Genomic DNA, 19379 nt, shown 5'->3' with positions numbered 1-19379 from the left:
GGTTTGACCCTTCCCTTCTAAGAATTCAGAAGGCAACATGTTCCACTTCCTAGCATATCATACTTGTTCTGCTTGACATTTTAAAACTTTTTTAAATGACTATAAATGAATGAGTGAGTGGATGAAGGGCATGGTGAAACATAACTTTAATTAAGACAGTTGTAGAATTTATAAGACTTAGGACTTATGCAGAGAGGGCATTAATTTTGAAATATGGGAAGTAAAAGAGAAAGAAACTGTCATTGGGCCATATTGACAAACTCCTGAGTGACTTAAAGTAGCAATTCTGGTCATGTCAGACGTCAGTTCTGCAGAGTGTGGTGAATGTTTTCTCTTGTAATTCTTGTCAGTTGGTAATGGCTCTGCACTTGGTTGGAATGGCATAGGGGGAGTATCCTGATGGACCTCAGGAGCTTAAGGGAAGCTGGGCCAGAGGAAGCTTTTAGTTTCTGAATGGATTTGAATCTGAAGTGAGAAATCCATTGGCTCTTCATTTGTGAAGCCTGCATTTTCTTGCCTGTAATTTTGCCTGTCCATTTTGAACTGTGCTTAAGCAGTTAAAACTGCTTAAAATATGCTTAAGTAGTGATTTTCTACCTTTCCTCTAGATGATTTTCTACCTTTCGTCTTTTAAAGACTATTAATTAAAAAAAAATTATTCTGGTTTAGAATAACAGAAAAATCCAGCTGTCCTTTGGAAGTGTCTTTCAGTAACAGTTGTTTCACAATTTCTCTGTAGCACTGGTTTTTCGTGTGAGAAGTATGACATAACTGGGCTCTGCCACCTTCTGCCTGACTGTTCTCTGAAGAGTATGTTTATTTTCATCACTGGTATCTGAGATTTAATTACAGAAATATGACATCATGGGTAAATGTGAGCAAGGCCAGTAGAGCAGTAAGGATGAGGTGGCCAGATGAATCAGTTGTAGAGAGGTTAGTGCTGTTATTTCCCTGGTAGGCAGAACAAATGGCTTTTAGAAGTTAAAAGAGATCTCTGTCCTTTTGATTCAGCTGCACAGTGCTTCTAAAATGGGACATGTACCCTGCTCTTCTACTTTATATGTGTAATGCTTTTCCATCCTCAGTTAATGAAAGACTCTGGTCTTCATTTCTTGTGTGTTTTTGTGATGGTCTGAACTGGGTCATCATTTGGTCTGTGATGCGAGAAAATGTTTTTGAAAGCTGCTCCTGTTTTTCCCATCTCTTTGTGTTCCTCTCTCCTCCACCTCCTTTGTATGAAACCTTGCACTGCTTGATTTGACATTTAATTCCTTATTCCTTCTCTTGGCTCTTTCTATCCTTTTAGCAGTTTTCAAAGTGTGTTATCTCCCTGCTTCTTTGTGAGGCTATAGTTGTCTGTGCAGTTTATTCTTGTCTTTTTCTGTGATACCACTGTGTGAAAGGTGAAGAGGGGAGTTGCACATCAAACCATAATCTTTGGAAAGGAAATGCTTGATTCTGTGTGATGTGAACAGTGTCATAGCCAAAGTGCTTGTGAAAAGTTCCTCATTCTTTTGGGACAAGAAAGAAGGCAGGATACTTGAGGGTGATGTGAAGACTTCTGAAAACTGGTTACCTTTTTCTTTCTTAAAAATATTGCTTGATTTCTAAATTGCTTGTTTTTGCAGGCTTCTAAGACATCATCACAAAAAACTTAAGGTACAAGGTCAGTGGTGATGTTCTGATTTTCTGAGACTGTACATAAAACAGGTTGTGGTTGGCTAGAGATCCAGTTAGCACTACTGCTGTAGCAGTGATAACAAGGATGTGGAAGGATGCAGTCTCTGCATTTGGGAATTTGCAGAAGTTGCTGCTGACTGATGTCATTATGCTGGTGAAGGTATTATTCTGTACTTGAATGACTGGTTTGCTTCCCTGGGGTAGCTTTAAGCCAATGCAAAGTCCATTTTTGTGGAGCTTACAGTCATTCTGGGAGTGCTTGGCTGGTCTAGCATGCAGAAGTTTCTGAGCTGAAGTGCTCGTAGTGTTTATGTAACTTAATAGATTCTGTTCTAATAGACTCAGAGGAACTTTTTTCTCCAAATCCTTTGGTCTTAATAAGAGAAGAAGTGACTTTTTTCTTACCTCTCTTTTTCTTTCCTTTTTTTTTTCTCCTCTAGCTGTTGTTCCTCCTTTTGTTAATTGTAGAGCTGCACTTTAGTAACCACAATGGTGATTTCCAAGGTAGCAATCGATTAAAAAATGGCCAAATAACCAAGGCTGAAATAAATTATTTGTACCTGAACAATAAAAGGACAATGAAATTATAATGAGGATGACATGGGCTCAGAATGAACATCACTGCATATAAAGTCTAGGCTTGTTTGCTGAGCTCAGAGATGATGGGGAAAACATTAGCTCTAGGGTCAAGCTACTGTGTCATTTTCTCAGGGGTGTGGCATCACTTCTGTCTAGTGCTCTGCTTTTTCTCTTGAGTATGTAACAGATGTTCCCAGAATATCTGGGAAAATGAGAAGGAGCAAAATTAAAATTTACTATGAAATATGCAAGTCTGACTTTAAAAAAAAAAGGTTTTCCAATTCTGCTGTTTTCCCCTGCAGTTAAGTGCATCGTTATCTCCTACTAATCAATCTGGAGAGAAAAAGTGCTTATTAAGGGGAAGAGTAGTACTGTAAAATCATTTAAAAATCAAACACAACAGGAAGGTTATGAACTGGTACAATACAAGTCAGTAAGGTAATAGCAAATTCTGGTAGTTTCCTTTTAGGTCATCCTTATTTCTAACACTACTATTGAAAATTGAAAATTCAACTTCCATTCCTCTAGTCCTTCTTTGTGTTGAAGATAACCTGCAGAGGGAAGGTGTTGCGCTGCTACATGATTACAAAAGGGAGGCTTTCCATTTGTTTCTTGAGGAAAAGGATGCAGAAGGGCTTGTGGGAGATGGAGTCACGGCAGAAGTGAAGGGTGTGGTGGTGCACTAGTTTAAAATTCTTTGGGACAACATTCTCTGTTAATCTATAACAATTGAATGAGAATTTGATCTTTGCTCAGATGTGAAGGCAGTGGCAGGAGAGAGTTAGGCATAACTGCAGCAAAGGAAGGGGTCCCAAGCAAAATGTCTGAAACTCTGTAAGTCTTAGGCAATAACTGCTTGCATCATGTCCAGGCTTATTTGGCATGAATAAAGAGAAGAGCAAACCACCACCAGTAACTGCAGGCTGTGAAGATAATCCTGGAAATGTTCTGTGATGGGCAAGGTTAGTTGGAGATGTTCTCCATATGGGGATATTGTGAAGACAAAATGTGGTAACTTGAGCAAACTTGGGATAGACAAAGCAACAGAAGTCTAAATAACCACAGTTTTTGGAATATTTTACACAAATTCATATGAACTGTGGTAATGTTATCTTAGAGGAACAGTAACAAATATTGTGTGTTACAAATGCCCATGTTGGTGGGATTAGCCAGATTGTTAGGGGTGGTTTTTAAGAAGCAGCTAAGGGGAGTTACCTGCATTTGTGTGATCTTTGGTCTAGTCTGTTGGGGATTGTAGTAGACTGACCTTCATGTGAGCCAGGAGGCTGCTATCTGTTCTCTCTTGGCCAAGGGTTAGTGTTAAATAATTGTTCTGTGTGATAGCATAAAAGATTTACAGAGGGAAATGAAATTTAGGATCTGTGGTATTGTGAAAGAAGGGTTCATTTGTGGGAAAAAAGAAATGTTTTCAACTCTTGAGGCTGACACACAAACTTTGAAATGCCTTCACTTTCATTTAGTGCACTTGGACAACCCAGTTAGTTTATTTTTTGTTTGTATGGTCTTTCAGTCTTAGGTGTTGGTTTATTGTGAAATGGCTTGTGTTATGAATAAAGGAATAGATCATCTACCCCTGAAAAACCAAACCTAATAACAGTACCTTATAAAATTGTAATTACAAAAATTACTTTAACCTCCTATGTCTATTTATGATCTTGATTTAAGATCAATCTGTGCCCTTTGTTGGGTAAATGCATGAAAAGCTTCTGTGGAAATACTGTATGCTTGTAATTTCTTTCAACAGGTACTTTGTGCTGGACTTTGAGACGGGGATTCTGCAGTATTTCATGAATGAACAAACGAAAAACCAGAGCCCAAAGCCACGAGGAGCCTTGTCTTTAGCTGGAGCTATCATATCGCCCAGTGATGAAGTGCCACACATGATGGTGGTCTACTCTGCTAATGGAGAGATGTACAAGCTGAGAGGTACAGTGCTGCTCACAGTGCCTGCTCAGTTGTTCTTCTCTTCCACTCCCACTTCTGCATCTCTTCTCTCATGTCTCATTTCCCTGTGCTGTCAGAAAGAGGTGGCTATCCAGCTCTGTTATTACACAGTATATTTTAAAACATGATGGAGGAGTAATCTGGAGTTAAGTACATGTGACTTTAAAATGTATAGACTTTCAGGGCTGGAAGGTACCTCAAGGTGGCTTCTGTAATCTGTTACTCTGGCATTATCATTGAATGCTATATCTTATTTGCTTCCAAAGGATGTAAAAGGTGCTTTCATTGCTTCCACAGCATAACATTTGTTTTCTAGTACTGTTCTTCCCTGCCACCATCCTGCAGATAATGTGCAGTAATGAATCTGATGATGGGTCAGAGAAGGGAAAAATGCCAGTGAGGGGTTGCTGAGATATTATGTTCTTATCAGTCTTGGAGTAATTGAATGCTCCTGTGACATAAAATGTTCTCTTCCCTTGTTCCCAAGTATAAGACAAACATTACAGGGTATATATGAGTTACTTTGGAATATTTACAAAAAGGAAGAAAAAAAAATGGCAGTGTTCTGATTTTAAGGTATTTTCAGTATGGTTGATTGATCATGATGCTTCCAGGTCAAGCTTATTTATAAAAAAACCCTGTTATCTAAAAGAAAAGAAAGACAATTCAGTGTAACGGAAGTATTCTTAGTTTTATTCTGACCACAGTTTACCAGTTGTCAGCAGCACTGAGCATGCAGGAGTCCCCTGTGCTACATTGTGTTGCTCTTTCATATGCAGAACTGAATTCAGAAACAACCAGGGACAATTTCTGATAAAATGCTTTGAAAGTTGCACAGCTAGAAATCATGAGCACTTGTGAATCATTATGCTTTTCCAATCACTTGAAATTATCAAATGCTTACAATATGCTGCTTTTAATTTAATGATGTCTGTGAATTTGATTAAAATCAGTAAACAATTTTTATGCTGAGTCAATAACCATTAAGATACTCAATAGCAGAGTAAGTAAGAGAAAATATTTACTGAAATTATTGACTCCGTATTGCTGTTCTTAATGAGGTTTCCTATAGTAGTAGTTTAGGGAAAAACAAAAGCCTTTCTCCTAAACAGACTTGGTATATTACACAGGAGCCATCTGAGAGGAGACAAACTCCTCAATATTTTTTAAAGCTGGTTTTTAAAGATGTGTGGGGGAAATTCCTATGTCTTTAAGTTGCATGTGAATGACATGGGTTTAGAGAGAGTTATAGTTGAACTCTATTACAAGAGAAGCACTTAAGTATCTGGGGAACTGGTAGCTTGTCTGGTAGCTGATTGACAGCCTGAGTGTAGAGCTTTTATGGATTTAAATGCTGTGGTGTGTCCTTCACAAAGACAGACAAATAAAACAAAAGTGGCTGAAAATTTTTGAACAAAGTAGTCTTCTTGAGGTAGGTAGTTCTGCCTTTGCTAACGTGTGGAAGAGGTAACTATGAAGAAGACTCATAAGCTTATTTCTTCCAACTGGCCTCTTAAGTACAGGTTTAGATGTGTGGCACTGAAAAACTTAAGTGTTTTTATGTAACATAAATTAGGATTTATACTGCATCCTAATCAATAATTAATCTTTCCCCCTCTGCCCTGCTCTGTCACCTCTTGGGCAAAAGAGTATTGATTTATGTGTGATTGCCTGCATTTTCTTGTTTCTGTTCTAGCTGCTGATGCAAAGGAGAAACAGTACTGGATAACTCAGCTTCGATCCTGTGCCAAACATCACAAGGAAAGTGATTCTAAGGTAAATAATTAAGAGTGAGAAGTAACTATTATGATTTAAGTGGAGTAGGTGAAGAACAGCATAGCCTGGATGATTGGCTGCTGTAATTAGTGGGTTGATGTTCAGAGGGTTTTGAGTAAAAGCAGCAAGTTGTCATTTGTCAGTAATGGAGCAGGATAAGTCAGTTTGGGTGATCCTAATAAATAAACATTTTCCTGTTTATGACAAATTAGTAAAGTGCATAGTTAATTGAGTGGCTGAATCAACCATTTATTAATAAATACATTTATTATTAAACATTTAAAAGTTAACTAATACAGTTTTACTTAATTTTATGCAATTTAGTGACTTTTGTTATAAGAAGCTTCAGATAGATGTTAGCAGCAGTCAGTCTTCATCTTCTTTACTAAACTGGAAAGAGCTCATAGTAAGAAGAGTTATGTTATTTACTTCTCTTTGGAACTAATTGTCCACAATTTTTGTCCTCAAACAGCTAAATATTTTGGGCAGGTAGAAAGACCAACTGTGTAGAATGTGAAAGATAGCAAAATGATGGATTGAGGCTGTCTCCAACCTCCAAGTAAAAATTGTATGAATTGTGGTACAAATAAAACCCTTTTCGAAGAAGAATTAAGTAGCTGGAATATTTCAGTACTTTAAAAATTCTTACACATTGGAATTCAATATAGTTTTTATATGGACGTGGCCCAGGACTACTCAGAAAGGTGCAACTCTGCTTGATCAGGGTACTCTTACAGTTGCTGTTGATTTGCAGCACCTGTGCCAGATAATGATGCCAACTTTTTATACTCAATTGCCAGCAAGGAGTTATTCCTCAGTATGTTTTCTGGTCACTTCTTAAATGCATTTAGATGTTTAGCATCTATAATTTAACTGCGATGGTGGTAAAAGCTGCTGTTCAGTATGTATGATATTGGAGACTTGTGCAATGGCATACTGATTCTTATGCTTCTACACTCTATTAATTTTCATTATATTTCTTAATACTGGTTTTATTTTTATGCTTTTCCTGCTTGTGATAAATTATTCTATTTTAATAGCAAAATCTCATTTAGAATAGCAGTAATTTAGTTGAAGATGATCTTTGTGGAACTGAAGTTGGGTTCATATTTCTTCTTTAGGTAAAAACTGTTACACTTGGTAGTAATTTCTGTTCAGACTATCTTTCCATGTTGAGCTCCTTCAGCAGGAGTAGTATCTGCATATTTAGTCCTGAATTAATTCATGTGTCAAGAGAAAAACCATGGTGTTGCAACAGTGAAAGTAAACAGCAATTAGTAGTGGTCCAAAGAAAGCAAACAAAATTTCAGAAATTATCAGGAAAAAGAAGAATAGCAAGAATACTTAGCTTGCTCTAACTCTGTCAAATACTTGTAATGAATCCTTTTATCATTCCCCCTCCATTTCTGAAATGAAAAATTGGAGTGGGGATAATGAAGTACTTTTCATTATATTTGTTATTCTTCTGTACAGGATGAACTCTGTGTGATGAAATTTGACTTCATTGTAGTCTTTTTTTTCTGGTGATGAGGATGGAAGGTGCAAATCAGTATAGTAAGTGCTCTGCAGTGGCTGAATAGGAAGTATTTGTTTAGCTGTTAATAATAATGTTGGTATGGGGAGCCTCAAAGAAAAAGGAGTTGAAAACAGGCAAAACAAAAAACCCAAAAAAAAGGCACCAAAAGGACATGAATAGAAAGTGGAGAATATGTTGGAATGTTTTGGATGCCAGAAGTGTTCAGGGATTTGAAAAGCATTTGAAAAGCAAAATTTTATTAGAAAGTCTTGACTAAATGAGTGGGAGGCTGGTAAATACACAGCCAGTTTCTGCCACAGAAGATCTAAGGCACAACTTTTGGAAACAGGAAGGCTTTAGAATAGGGAGCATCTCACTGGTCCACTTGTATTCTTGCATAGTGACCAACAATGCTGTGGTTTGCTCCTTGTTCCTATGCTCATCGTGCAAGAAAGTAAAAGTATTTCCTTAACTGAGGGATGGTGGACATGTGTAGCAGAGGAACTAAATGGAGGAATATTTCAGATAGTAGGAAGAGGGTTCTTGCATTTTTCTTTAAGACTGGTAAGTTACAGAAACTTGGCATAACAAGTTGGGAGTATAGATGTATTTTGGAATAGATATGCTTTAATTGGCTTGAGTCTGTTGAGTGTAAAGCAGAAATGCTGAAGAAAAGTATACGTCTTAGTTCTGTGTTACAAATCAGGCTAGATCACTTTTCACTTGAAATGTTTGTTACTGAAGCACTTTAAGTTCTCTGCTTTTGTAAGCCACAGAGCAAATAGAGAATATCTATCTTCTGTATTTTTAAACTTAACAGTCCAGAAAATAAAATGTCCAGAATTTATGTTCTTCAGATGACACCACTGATGACTCTGCTTCTTGTTCAAGAAGTGGACTGTACTTGAACCAATTCTGTGCTTACCTGTTCCTAGAAACTTTTCTTGTGACAAGATTTATCTCTTGTTTTTAATATGCCTTTTTCCTTTTCCTCCTCCTGTCTTCTCAGCATTAGAGTATTAATTGAGAAGAATATTTTAACTGGCTTTAGTATCGCATATAGTGTGAACTTGAATTTCTTCTACAAGAAAGATTTTAAATTTCTCTCTGCTTTTCTTAATAAAAGGAAAGGATCAAAAGCTTAAATGCTGCAATAATTAGACTTTGGAGATCAGATATCATTTGCAAGGTAACAATTCTTCACAGAAATTCCAGAAACTAGGGGAAAATAAGACATTTATGTTCTTTTAATTTCTTTTTCTTAAAGTTTCTTTTTTCATATTCACTGCCTGGTAGGAGATAAGAGAAGCAAGAACTGCTTCATTTCATTGTATTGGTTTTTTTCTTTCTCTTGTAGATGATGGTACTTTATACTAAATGATTATTAACACAGGAGTGGAAACATGCTCTTTAAAGTGTTTTAAATTTACATAAAATAGCATTCTGCTATTTTTAGCCACCTTACTGTTTCAGCTTAGGGTCTGGATTTACAAAGAAAGGTCTGTAATGACACAGAGATGGGTATATGCTTGACTTACTTTTGCATAATCGAGGACTTCACAAAAATCTGTGGTGTTGGGTTTTGTTAAAATAACTCTACCATTGATAGGATTGTCATGATGTGATTTGTTATTCTGCTGTCAGCAAGGTTGGATCTCTTTATTCCTCCCTCTCTGCATACTTTATACTCTGTAGTAAGTGGAAAGTGCCAGTTATCTGTCTCTCATCATGCTGTTATGAACAGGCAGATACTCATGTGTTCTGGACTTCTGGAGTTTGAACAGAATCCAAGCTCTGTCTCTGCTGGGAACAGCATCTGGGAAGTTGGAGTCTGAGTGTTTGCTCCCAGCTTCTTCTGCAGCTTAAACTCACCTTTTTCATAGGAATACTGAGATGCAGAAATTTCTAGCTGTTCTTGAGGAGTCATACACTTGAATGAGGTAGAATGGGAAGTGAAAAATATGCAGTGAGTGGTATATTTTCTGTTATGCAAGTGGGATATAGTTTAAATGTGAAAAATACCCAATAATGGGATAACCAGGCAAGCAGTGGGAGGCTTCCCAAGAATACCAGCAAAGTAACTTAGCGACAGGTTATTCATACTGGAGAGAGAACACTTTAAAAATCTTGAATAGGTATTATTGGAAGGGAATTTGTAGAAAAACATGATAATTTGGAGGATGTGTTTCAAAGCTGAAGCTGTGTCACTGTTTCTGTGAAATACTCTGAGAAGAGCATTCCTTTTGGCTGCACTGGATCTAGATCAGACTTAGTTTGCTTCCTTTTTTTCAGCTACTGCCTGCTTCAAAATGCTACTGATGACTGTTTTTAAAGCTTCAGCTGGGGATTGGAGTGGTGGAGGAAATTAAATAGAGAAGTGATTGAAAAAAGAAAGAGAAGGTTGTATACTAAACACTAAATTTAGTTATGGACTAATGAATGGTCCAAAGGTGAGTGGTACAGTTAATGAGTGGATGTAACATAAGCTAAGTCTCTGGCTTTGTTTTAATTAAATTTTATGTGGTAATGATAAAAAAAAAAGCAGTAAAAGAAAAGTGTTCACTGGCAAATAATTCCCATGCTGTCACATAGTCTTAATGTTCTTGGTATTCCCATACAAGTCTCATTTCACTTAATTACAGATTGTTCAACCTCCATAAGTGACAAATCAATTGTATTGGAAGAAATGTTCTATATCTGGATAGGATTGCTGGTTCTTTTAGACTATTCTAAGTGAATATTTTGTATAAGCTTTAATTAAAACATTAGTCAAATTTGCATTCAGTGGTATAAAGTGCTTTCAAGAAAGAGTAGGCATATGAGTAATTTTTTTGGTAACTTCCAAGAATAATTTTGTATCCAGAAATGGTCACAAGCTTTTTAGTTCTTCTGTTTCATCTTCCTTTTTTTCTTGACTATTTAATGATGGTGGCTGTAAAAGTACTCCTGAAAACAAGCACAGGTTTTTAAACCAGCTCTTAATGCCAGTGTGTGGACTGGTTGCTGGATTTGCATATAGCCCTTGTATATCTCAGTGTGTCTGTATCAGGAATGTGACAGGGAACAGAACCTTTATCTTGAGAAGTCACTTCTGTGCTCAGATGGTAACTTTCAGCTTAGGTCTGTGTTAGAATAAGGAGACAGACTCTCTGTTGTTTTAGCTTTTTGGTTTTGAGCTGCACAGTGAGCTAGTTACTTAAAATTGGATGATGTGGATTCATCTTTAAGCTGAACTCATTTGCTGATTCCTTGCAGCTGTGGATTGCAATCCAATTCCCTTCCTTCTGCTGCCACCTTTTGTGTGGGTTTTGTCATGTTTCCAGTTCTGTATTAACCTGGGCATCAAAAGTAGAAAAAATGGCATCCTACTAAAAAGAGCTTAGCTCTCTCACCAGCTCTCTGAGGAATGTGTGTCTCTGGCTCTGGTTCTCTATTGGCTTCCCTCCCTGGAGTAATGGTGGGGAAAAAAAGTCCAAACCTGCCCCTGTCAAGTATCAACTGCAGTAGCAGTTTGTCTATAATGTGAAACAGCACCTGCAGTAATGCCTCAAACTTAGCACTTCTGTCATACCGTTATGAGGCAGAGGTGTAATTATTCTCCACAGCTGGAAGAATGACTATCATGGATCTTTGGTTTTATCATGTTTCTTTTTGCTTTAGTAATGAATGGCCACAGAGATACCTTTACATTTTAAAGTGGATCATTGGCTGAGTGTATATAACATCTGCATGGTAACTTTATGTAAAGCCAAGCTGGTGAAAATTTCAGGTCCTTTTCAGTGTGGTTTCGGTTCTTCTGTGCATGTCAAATTGCTTTGCCTTCTGAGCCTCAAGTGTTCCCTCTGTTGGTATGCTTGTCTGCTTCCTCTTCTCATCCCTGACCTATGGAAGTCAACTAAAGAATGACATTTCTAATTAAATGAAATCCTTACAGTAGTGGGGCTGAGAGGGAAGCGGTGCTTGGCTGTTGATAGTTTTGTGTTTGACATCTTTTTTCCTCCCTTTGGAACCTTCATGAAAATAAGAGTTGTTCACTGCTTCTAAAATCTTTCTACAGAAATGGAAGAAAATCAGTTTAGGATTGAACGTGCTCAAATGATTCTTGATGAAGAAAAGATTTTATGATAGATTGATTATCATAGTCTCTTGCTTAAAAAAAGACATACAATGCCTTACTGAAGATGATGAAACAGTATGATATTCTACCAGAAAAGTTAGTTCTATAGAGTGGTGCTTGACAAGAATATGCAAAACATCATAAGCTAGTCCCTGTGTAGTGTTGAAGTTTGGATGTTATGTAGATTCTGTCATTTGCATTTTAATATTTGTGAATGATTATAATGTAAATGAAGCAGCACTGTGTCTAGGTTTATCTTTTATCAGTGTTTGTTTACTTAGGATGCATTGGAAAAGAAGTAGATGGGAATTAAAACACTGAATGGTGGTATCTCAAAATTGTAATTACTTTCTGATAGTGTGTGACTTCCCATAACTCTCAAGCTGCATGCAGGGATTGGTTTTCTGTGCTGTATATGTGCAGAGGAGTAAAGTAGTGTCATTTTGGTAATTATTATTCAGAGAAAAACATCTGTGGCACAGTGCCTGTGAAAATGATGATTATCAACCATAAGCAGATATGACAATCACTTCAGAAATTATTTTATTGATCTCTGGAAAATTGCATTTACTTTCAAAAATAAACAAAATTGTTTGCTTCTGGTAAATGGTGAAAAACACTTCAGCTTCTTTGTGAACAGGAACGGCAATCTCCTGGGAGAATGAGTCATGAAAACATTAGTATAGTTTGAACTTACTGTTCTGCAATTCCATTATTTTAATTGTTAGGATTTTTGATATCCAAATGGAAGCATTCATTATACTGCTTTTTTATCTTGGGGATGGACAGGCTATTAAAATAAAAATCTTAACCCAAATCTGTTTTAGCTAAGCATACTTTAGCTAGCTTTAGGTCATAAAACCCATATGAATGCAAGTTACAAATTAATCTTTTATTAGCTTCTTTATTATTCTTTTATTGGTTTCATTTTATTAGCAGATGAAATGTTGGTGCAATGGTAAGGTGTAGCCTCAGGAAAGAAAATTTTCAGTCCTTTTGGGATGCTTCAGCCTGTGGATTCCTTGACTCATTATTGGCACTGTGCATTACTAATGTTGAAGAGCTTACATTTTCCTTTCATCAGACTTTTCACTCTCTTTTTATTTATTTAGTTGCAAGCCAGAAAGCAGTGAGACCAAAGAAAATGAGGTATGATGATAATTAGAGGGGCAGATCAGTCATAGGAGCAGTGCTGGGGGAAGATTAGGCATGGGGATAGGCTGAAGGGGATTAGGCATAAAGGCCCATCAGTTACTGTCATTGCTTTGATTTCCTTTGAGAGTGACTGTAATGGCTGTTGTAGTATGATTTATAATTAGAGTGCTTTTAGCAGTGGAAAACTTCACATAGATTTTCACATTTTAATAGAAATGGAAAATTCAGATTTTTGCCCAGCTGTGTGTCAATGCAAAAAGGATGCTTGTCATTCCCAGTGTTGAATCTCAAGAAATTCTGCTAAAGAGGAGTCAAGTATTTGGCTGGGACATAGGTGTTGACAATGTACTGTAAAATTCAGAAGTGCCTGAGGGGCTGAGTGTGCAGTTCCTGGAGAGTCTTCTGGCAGTGACAGGAAGAAGCTGTCAGAAGGAATTGGATGCTTCCCCCATTTTCTTGGATGCAGCAGGCACAGTACTCTGCTGCTGCTCTCTGTGGCAGGGGAGTCCAACTTGAAAAGGTTTTGACTGGTTCCAAAAACTGCCTCCTGCAGACATTCACATGCATACTGGCTGTGACTGATTTTGCAAGTTTTAAGTTGCAAATTTTTATGTTTGTGATGGAGCCTTGCCTAGAGATAGCTTCATGGGTAGCTGGAGGTCCTGGTGCTGAGCTCAATTAAAGTTTTTATGTTACAGATGCCCTCTAAAGAATAATACCAAATTTAGGTGCTGGAGTATTTCTGTTGTGGGCTGGTGAAATTTTCTAACGTGTTGTTTGGAAATACTGAGTCACTATAGATGGATGAAGGATGTAAAGGGACAGAAAACAAAGACATGAGGAGAGCTTGCTTCTAGACTGGTAGGAGCTGATCATGGACCTGTAGGAGCTGATCATGGACCAATATATTTAGCTCTGATACTTTGCACAGACCATGTATATGTGAATTCCAGATTGCCAGTCTCCCTGACTGGATGAGCTCTATAGGACTGGTGACTCTTTTGTGTTGCAAGGGGAAGCACAGGGCTCTAGGAGACTCACTGGCAGAGGTGGTCTCTCCCTGGAGATCAAAAAGCTCCATGCCTTGCCCTACAACATGCCGAGGTCTCTGGTGTTGAGATGACCCCAAGGTGTTAGAAAGTCTCTTTTTCCCAGCCCTGGACCAAAGAAGAAGATGGGATTCCTCAGTTCTGGTTCTCAAGGTTGTTTATTTTCTCTTATCTAGTACATTGTCTTTCTGACCCACTGAGGTCTGTCTGGCAGGTTGGGTTGAGGCACAGTGACTGCCCTCAGGGCGGTGTTATCTTTTTATACTAAAAACTATGTGTACTTTATTTACAATAAATATTTACAAAAATAATTTTCCAATACCTATCACCTATGTTAGACAGTTTGTCTCTACTCTAAACCATTCCAAAAGTGTCACCATCACAGCAGAAGATGGAGGGCAAGAAGAAGGAGGAGAGGACACACCTAGATTCCTCCATCTTGCCTCTTGAACCCCTATTCTAAAACCTCAAAATTCTTCATTTTCACCCTGTGATAAATTCACTAACATTTTACTCAAACCTCTGTGGCTTGTAAATCTTCTCACAAAGTTGGTAATTGTTTCCATGGGCTGAGATAGAAGGCACAGGTGTGTTTGACTCCGTGCCAAGATCTCTGAGCTCCCTGCCAGGGTCTCGAATCACCCAGGGCAGCCAGAGGAATGTCCTGGGTTCTGACACAGCAGAGCTGGGTGTGAGGCACACCAGGCAGTGGATCCATGGGCAGCCCTTGCCAGGCTGTGTGCTTGTCTATGTAGGGACTTGGGTTTACCTTGTGTCCTTATAGCAGGACAGCCTTCTTGAGCACCACCCACTACTGAAACTAGAGATGGGCTGTTTTTTCTGATTTTTCTCTCCTGCTCCACTGATCCCCAAACTCCATGCCCTAAATGACTGTTCACAAGAAGTTGCTGTGAGCTGCTACATTCTTTGGCAAAACTTAGGAAAAGCCATCTTAAATGCAATTGTGGTCCCACAGTCTGAACCAGTGCATGGGTTTTTCCATATATGTTTTGTGTTAACTTTTTTTACGTGCAGCTTTATAGCTCTCCCTCAAGAAAATCAAAACATAGTAAAACTTTACCTCTCATAGAATATTGTTTTTTTTTTTTTTATTTTTTTAAAGTTAACCTAATGGGAAAACTCAGTTTTACATGGCTGCTGTTAGTCTGAACAGCAGACAAACTTTGTTTGATCTGTTAGGATCTGTTTAGCTCTATGAAAGTAGCAGCTATGTATTTTTATTATTGGGATACTATGATACTAAAATGTCAGCGAATCTCAAAAGATTTCATTCTGAAACAAAATCAACTTTTATTAACCTAAAAGAGAAGTTGATTTTTCAATGAAAAAAAAAATTATCGTGTCTACCTCTACACCCTAACTTTAGTTTAGATGGTATTCTGATACTAGTCAGTTTGAAGAACAAACATTAGTGAAGTGTTTCACTTCACTTATATACTCAGAACACTTTTTCTGTGGAATATATGTTTGAAAAAGGAAAGTCAGTTTCCCTCATCCCCCTATTTCTCCCAAATACCTTTTCCTCTGGCTCTTATTTTAATTGTAGTTAATGTCTAAGCTCTTTCAAATGGAAGATGAATTATAAACCTAGCAACCTTCTGTGCCCTACTGAAAAATTACACCTCGTGCTGCTTTTTTGCCTTAGAGTCAAATCCAGTTTTAATACAATTGTGATTTATCAGCCAGGGTGGATAATTTTTAAAAATATGCTTCTTATTGTAATCTTATTTGTCATAGTAGAAAAGAATATATTCATTTCAAAAACAGTCAGACCATCATTCTTGGAAGCATTTGTAAATGTTAAATCTAGACCAACGGAATAATAATTATTTCTATGAGATTAGCAGCTCTTTGCATACTGGCAATGTGATAACCCATTTTTTAAACTTTCAAAAAGTCTAAAGTCTAGTTTTGTGTGGTGGTGGCAATGGGATTGTGTTACTTGTTTCACTCCTCCTCCTTGGCAGTGCCAAATAATCTGCCTTGTCCTTTACAGTCAGTGTGGTGCTAACATGGGGCCTGACTTCAATTGCAGTGCTACTTGGACCCTGTTCCCTTGGTTTGAGGATTACCACAAAATTGTAAAAAGTGACATGGAAGGTATAAGAAGAGAGATTATACCCAAGGAATACTTTTGTGTAGGAATACTTTAGTGTAGCAGGCTCAAGAGAAGTACCTTGTGTTGATGGTGACTGTCTTAGAAATGTTGTAGGCTGCCATTGTTATCTGTGCAGGTTTTGAAGGAGAGGTGGAAAGGTGTTTTGCTCATGGGGCTGTGTTATTTTCTTCACTGTCTGGAAGTGCTACTTAATGTTACTCTCTGAATTGGTTTGTTTCATGAGGTAAAAGTTACTCTGTTTCAGTTTTAACCTTAGAGATGCAATCAGTTCAAGCAGAGGGGAAAAACTTTTTTATATTGCACTTGTATATATCATGTCCCATGGTGATCTGGTGCCCATCTGAGCTTGACTGAGAATTGGTGTCCTATAGACCTCCAGGATAACTTGTGTTTGAGGTCTGTGGAGAGCAAACTGAGACAGCAACACTGACTGATGATTAGATAAAAACTGAATGTCCTGACTGATTTTATAGGTTGTATGCTAAAAGTATTCATACTGCAGATACTGTTGGAGATTTATTTCTGGCCTTTTTTGTATATTTGGTTTATCCCAAGCTTACTCCAAAATGCATGGATTTCTTTAAGACAAATTTTGTTTCAAGTGTTAATATTTAATTAGTGTGTGGATTGGCCTTGCCAAAATTGAATCTCCTCTGATGTTGAGAACAATACTACACTGTTTCAGAAGTTCCTCAAATGAAAGAGTTAGTATTTTTTTCTTCCTTACTGTTCTCACCAGTTTGGTGAATTGTAGGTCAATGTTTTAATGAAAAATATTTATATTGGCATCGTTGTTATTCTGTCTGCAAAATCTTTTCCTATGCTTTACTAAAAAGTAGAATTGTAAGAACTAAGCAGCATATTATTATGTAAGAATTTGTGAAGATATTTGCAAAGACCAATTATACAGGCACACCAAGAAACAAAAGTAATAACTCTAATGTTTCCAAGAGCATCTCCTGAGCTGTGCATATGGTTCAGAAGGAATAAATCAGTTACACCTCCAGATTTAGGTTTGTGAGAAAAGTAGAACAATACAAATGTATAGCCTGAATTGTGAATTTTTGCTTGTGTAAAGGTTGCTAATATCACAATCCTATTGCTTGTTCTAGAGCATCTCATCCTCACGAAGTAGAAGCTCATCTCTGCTGCCACCTGGGACAGCTAATTCTGCATCTCCCAGTGGCCAGAAACACATGAATCAAAGTGGGCCAACTGTTGTAACCATCACACATCACAAATCACCTGCAGCTGCTCGAAGAGCAAAGAGCCAGAGATCTGGTCAGCTCCATGAAGTCCGAGAGGTAAGAGAGAAACATCTGCTGGTTTGCTATAGCTTGGAAGTGCTTATTTTGCTTCACAATAAGCAATTGAATCTGACAAGTTAACAATTATCTTTTTTTCCTACTTTATGACTGCTTTGTTTTGATCCTCTTGCTGAGCAAGAGGTGGGCTTTAGTTCTGGTTCAGCTTCAGGTCAGGTGTATACAGATTTTTTTATGCTGATGTTAAAATTGGTGTGTGCACATGCGTGAAAGTGAAATAGATAGGCAACAGCTCCCAGGCTTTGCAGTGGTATTGCAGGACTGGAGGAAAATCTCTTTGAAGCTGTATGCAGCAATACTTTTCAGATTGGAAAGTGGGCCCTGAAGCATTTAAATAGCTGGAAAAGAACTACTTGAATAATTCTGATGAAAGTGTGAATGAAGGCGTAGCTCCCCACACTCAGCAGTTTGTTGCTATGCTGTTGTAGTCTTAACTTTGTTTCAAGTTTATATTGCTGGCCTTGTAGAGGAAAAATGGTTCATCTGTATCAAATGCATGAAAAACAAAGCAGAAAGCTTATTTCTTTTAAAGACTGTTTGTACCAGTGTTTAAGAAATGTAACTCATACCGATTTAACTCTGTCTTTCAGACAACAAAAATAGTGCAGAGATTTAAGCTTAAATAGTATGGCAGATTTTCGCAGAACACACTTTCATCTTTGATCTCTTTTTCGCTTTGTCTTTCATGTTAAGAATTTGAATAAATGCTTGGGATGTGCTCTGAATGAAGGCTGAAATTGCACATCCTGAGGAGGAATGCTTGTTTTTCTTCTAGTAAACATTAGAAATGAAGAACTGGCTGTCTGAATGTCACCCACATTTTCTTTACATTAGAGAAAACATACATCTGTTGATTTTTTATAGAAATATCCTGTCTTTGTCTACCAATCATTTCCCCCAGGTTACTCCTAGCATGCTAAATGTATTTCCTCTCATACATTGAATTCAGAGTGCACCTTAAACCTATTAATAAAATCAACAGTGGGAGTGGTTGCAATTTTGTCAAATGGAGCTGAGTAAGGCTGAAAGCTATTTGAAAGGGAGTATTAGTGTATGTGCTGATCATAATAAGTTGGGAAGAGAAAAAGCCATCAGTTGCAAAGAATACACCTGGAAGAAATAAATACTAACCCATAGTAAAACAATGAGAAACAGTTCAGGTATCATCCCTGCAGAAAAGGCCATTGAATTGCTGACTCACTTGTTTGTGGTGCATTGCAATGTGGTGTCATTCCAAAAAAGGTAACTATTGCAGGACTTCAGTCTATAATGATGGAAGGTAATTATTTTGTTTTGCTTGATGTGAATGGTACCTTTTAGAGGTCTGCAATAATAATGAAAAAAACCCCTCAGACATTGAAGGTACAATAATGGCTGAAAGAAATGAATGCTTTTCAGGGAGAGAAAATGGTACTAAAATGAATGATGCGTAAGCAAAATTTCATAAGACAGTGTGTGAAGTTTACCCTTTTATGTGTTGGATATTTTGTGTGTGTGTGCTGCTTCCTAAAGAACAGCAAACAGTGGAGAAATCAGACCTTCTGCCCTCTTTCCCAATCTTGTGTAAAAAGTGGCTGCTTAACTGATGTTGTTTCCATCTTGTGAAAGGCTAAGTCTGTTTTTTCCAGATTAAGGAAGTACATTTTATTTCAACAGTATGCTCTGTGCACTTCCTTCTCCCCCATTTTCCAGAGTGAATGAAATAGACTTGGGTATATGATACCTGTGTTCTCAGGAAATATCTTTGTTCCATGTATGAGTCAAGCAGTGACTGTTAGATCCACCCTCCCTTATGAAATTTATCAATGAAGAGATATGTCCAGAGCCCCTCACAAAAGTGCGCTTAAATCTGTTCTAGTCCTGTTTTTTAATCTGAAACAATGAAAAATAGGATCTAAAAGTACAGTGAGAGAGAGAGAGAGTTAATCCTTTCCTCAATGCCCAAATCTTTACTTTTTATTTGACATTTGTTTGGTATGATCTGGATGAAGGGAAGAGACTTCAAAAGGATTATAGATAAATTTTAGTGTTCCCCTGATTGAATGATGCCATTGAAGCTTTGACATGCAAATAAGTT

At 37.5% G+C, this 19379-nt stretch overlaps 1 protein-coding gene across 1 annotated transcript in view; it reads left to right on the top strand.

The window, feature by feature from the left end:
- OSBPL10 (oxysterol binding protein like 10) overlaps positions 1-19379 on the top strand; it is a 112501-nt gene that overhangs the window by 27034 nt on the left and 66088 nt on the right. The window contains exons 2-4 of the mRNA XM_058804610.1: positions 4025-4206; positions 5921-6000; positions 17090-17281. Coding sequence (XP_058660593.1) covers positions 4025-4206; positions 5921-6000; positions 17090-17281 — 454 coding nt within the window. The remainder of the gene's footprint in view (positions 1-4024; positions 4207-5920; positions 6001-17089; positions 17282-19379) is intronic.

Source organism: Ammospiza caudacuta, chromosome 1, assembly GCF_027887145.1.
Source record: "Ammospiza caudacuta isolate bAmmCau1 chromosome 1, bAmmCau1.pri, whole genome shotgun sequence".
NCBI lineage: Eukaryota > Metazoa > Chordata > Aves > Passeriformes > Passerellidae > Ammospiza > Ammospiza caudacuta.
This window is presented reverse-complemented; position numbering and strand designations above follow the sequence as displayed.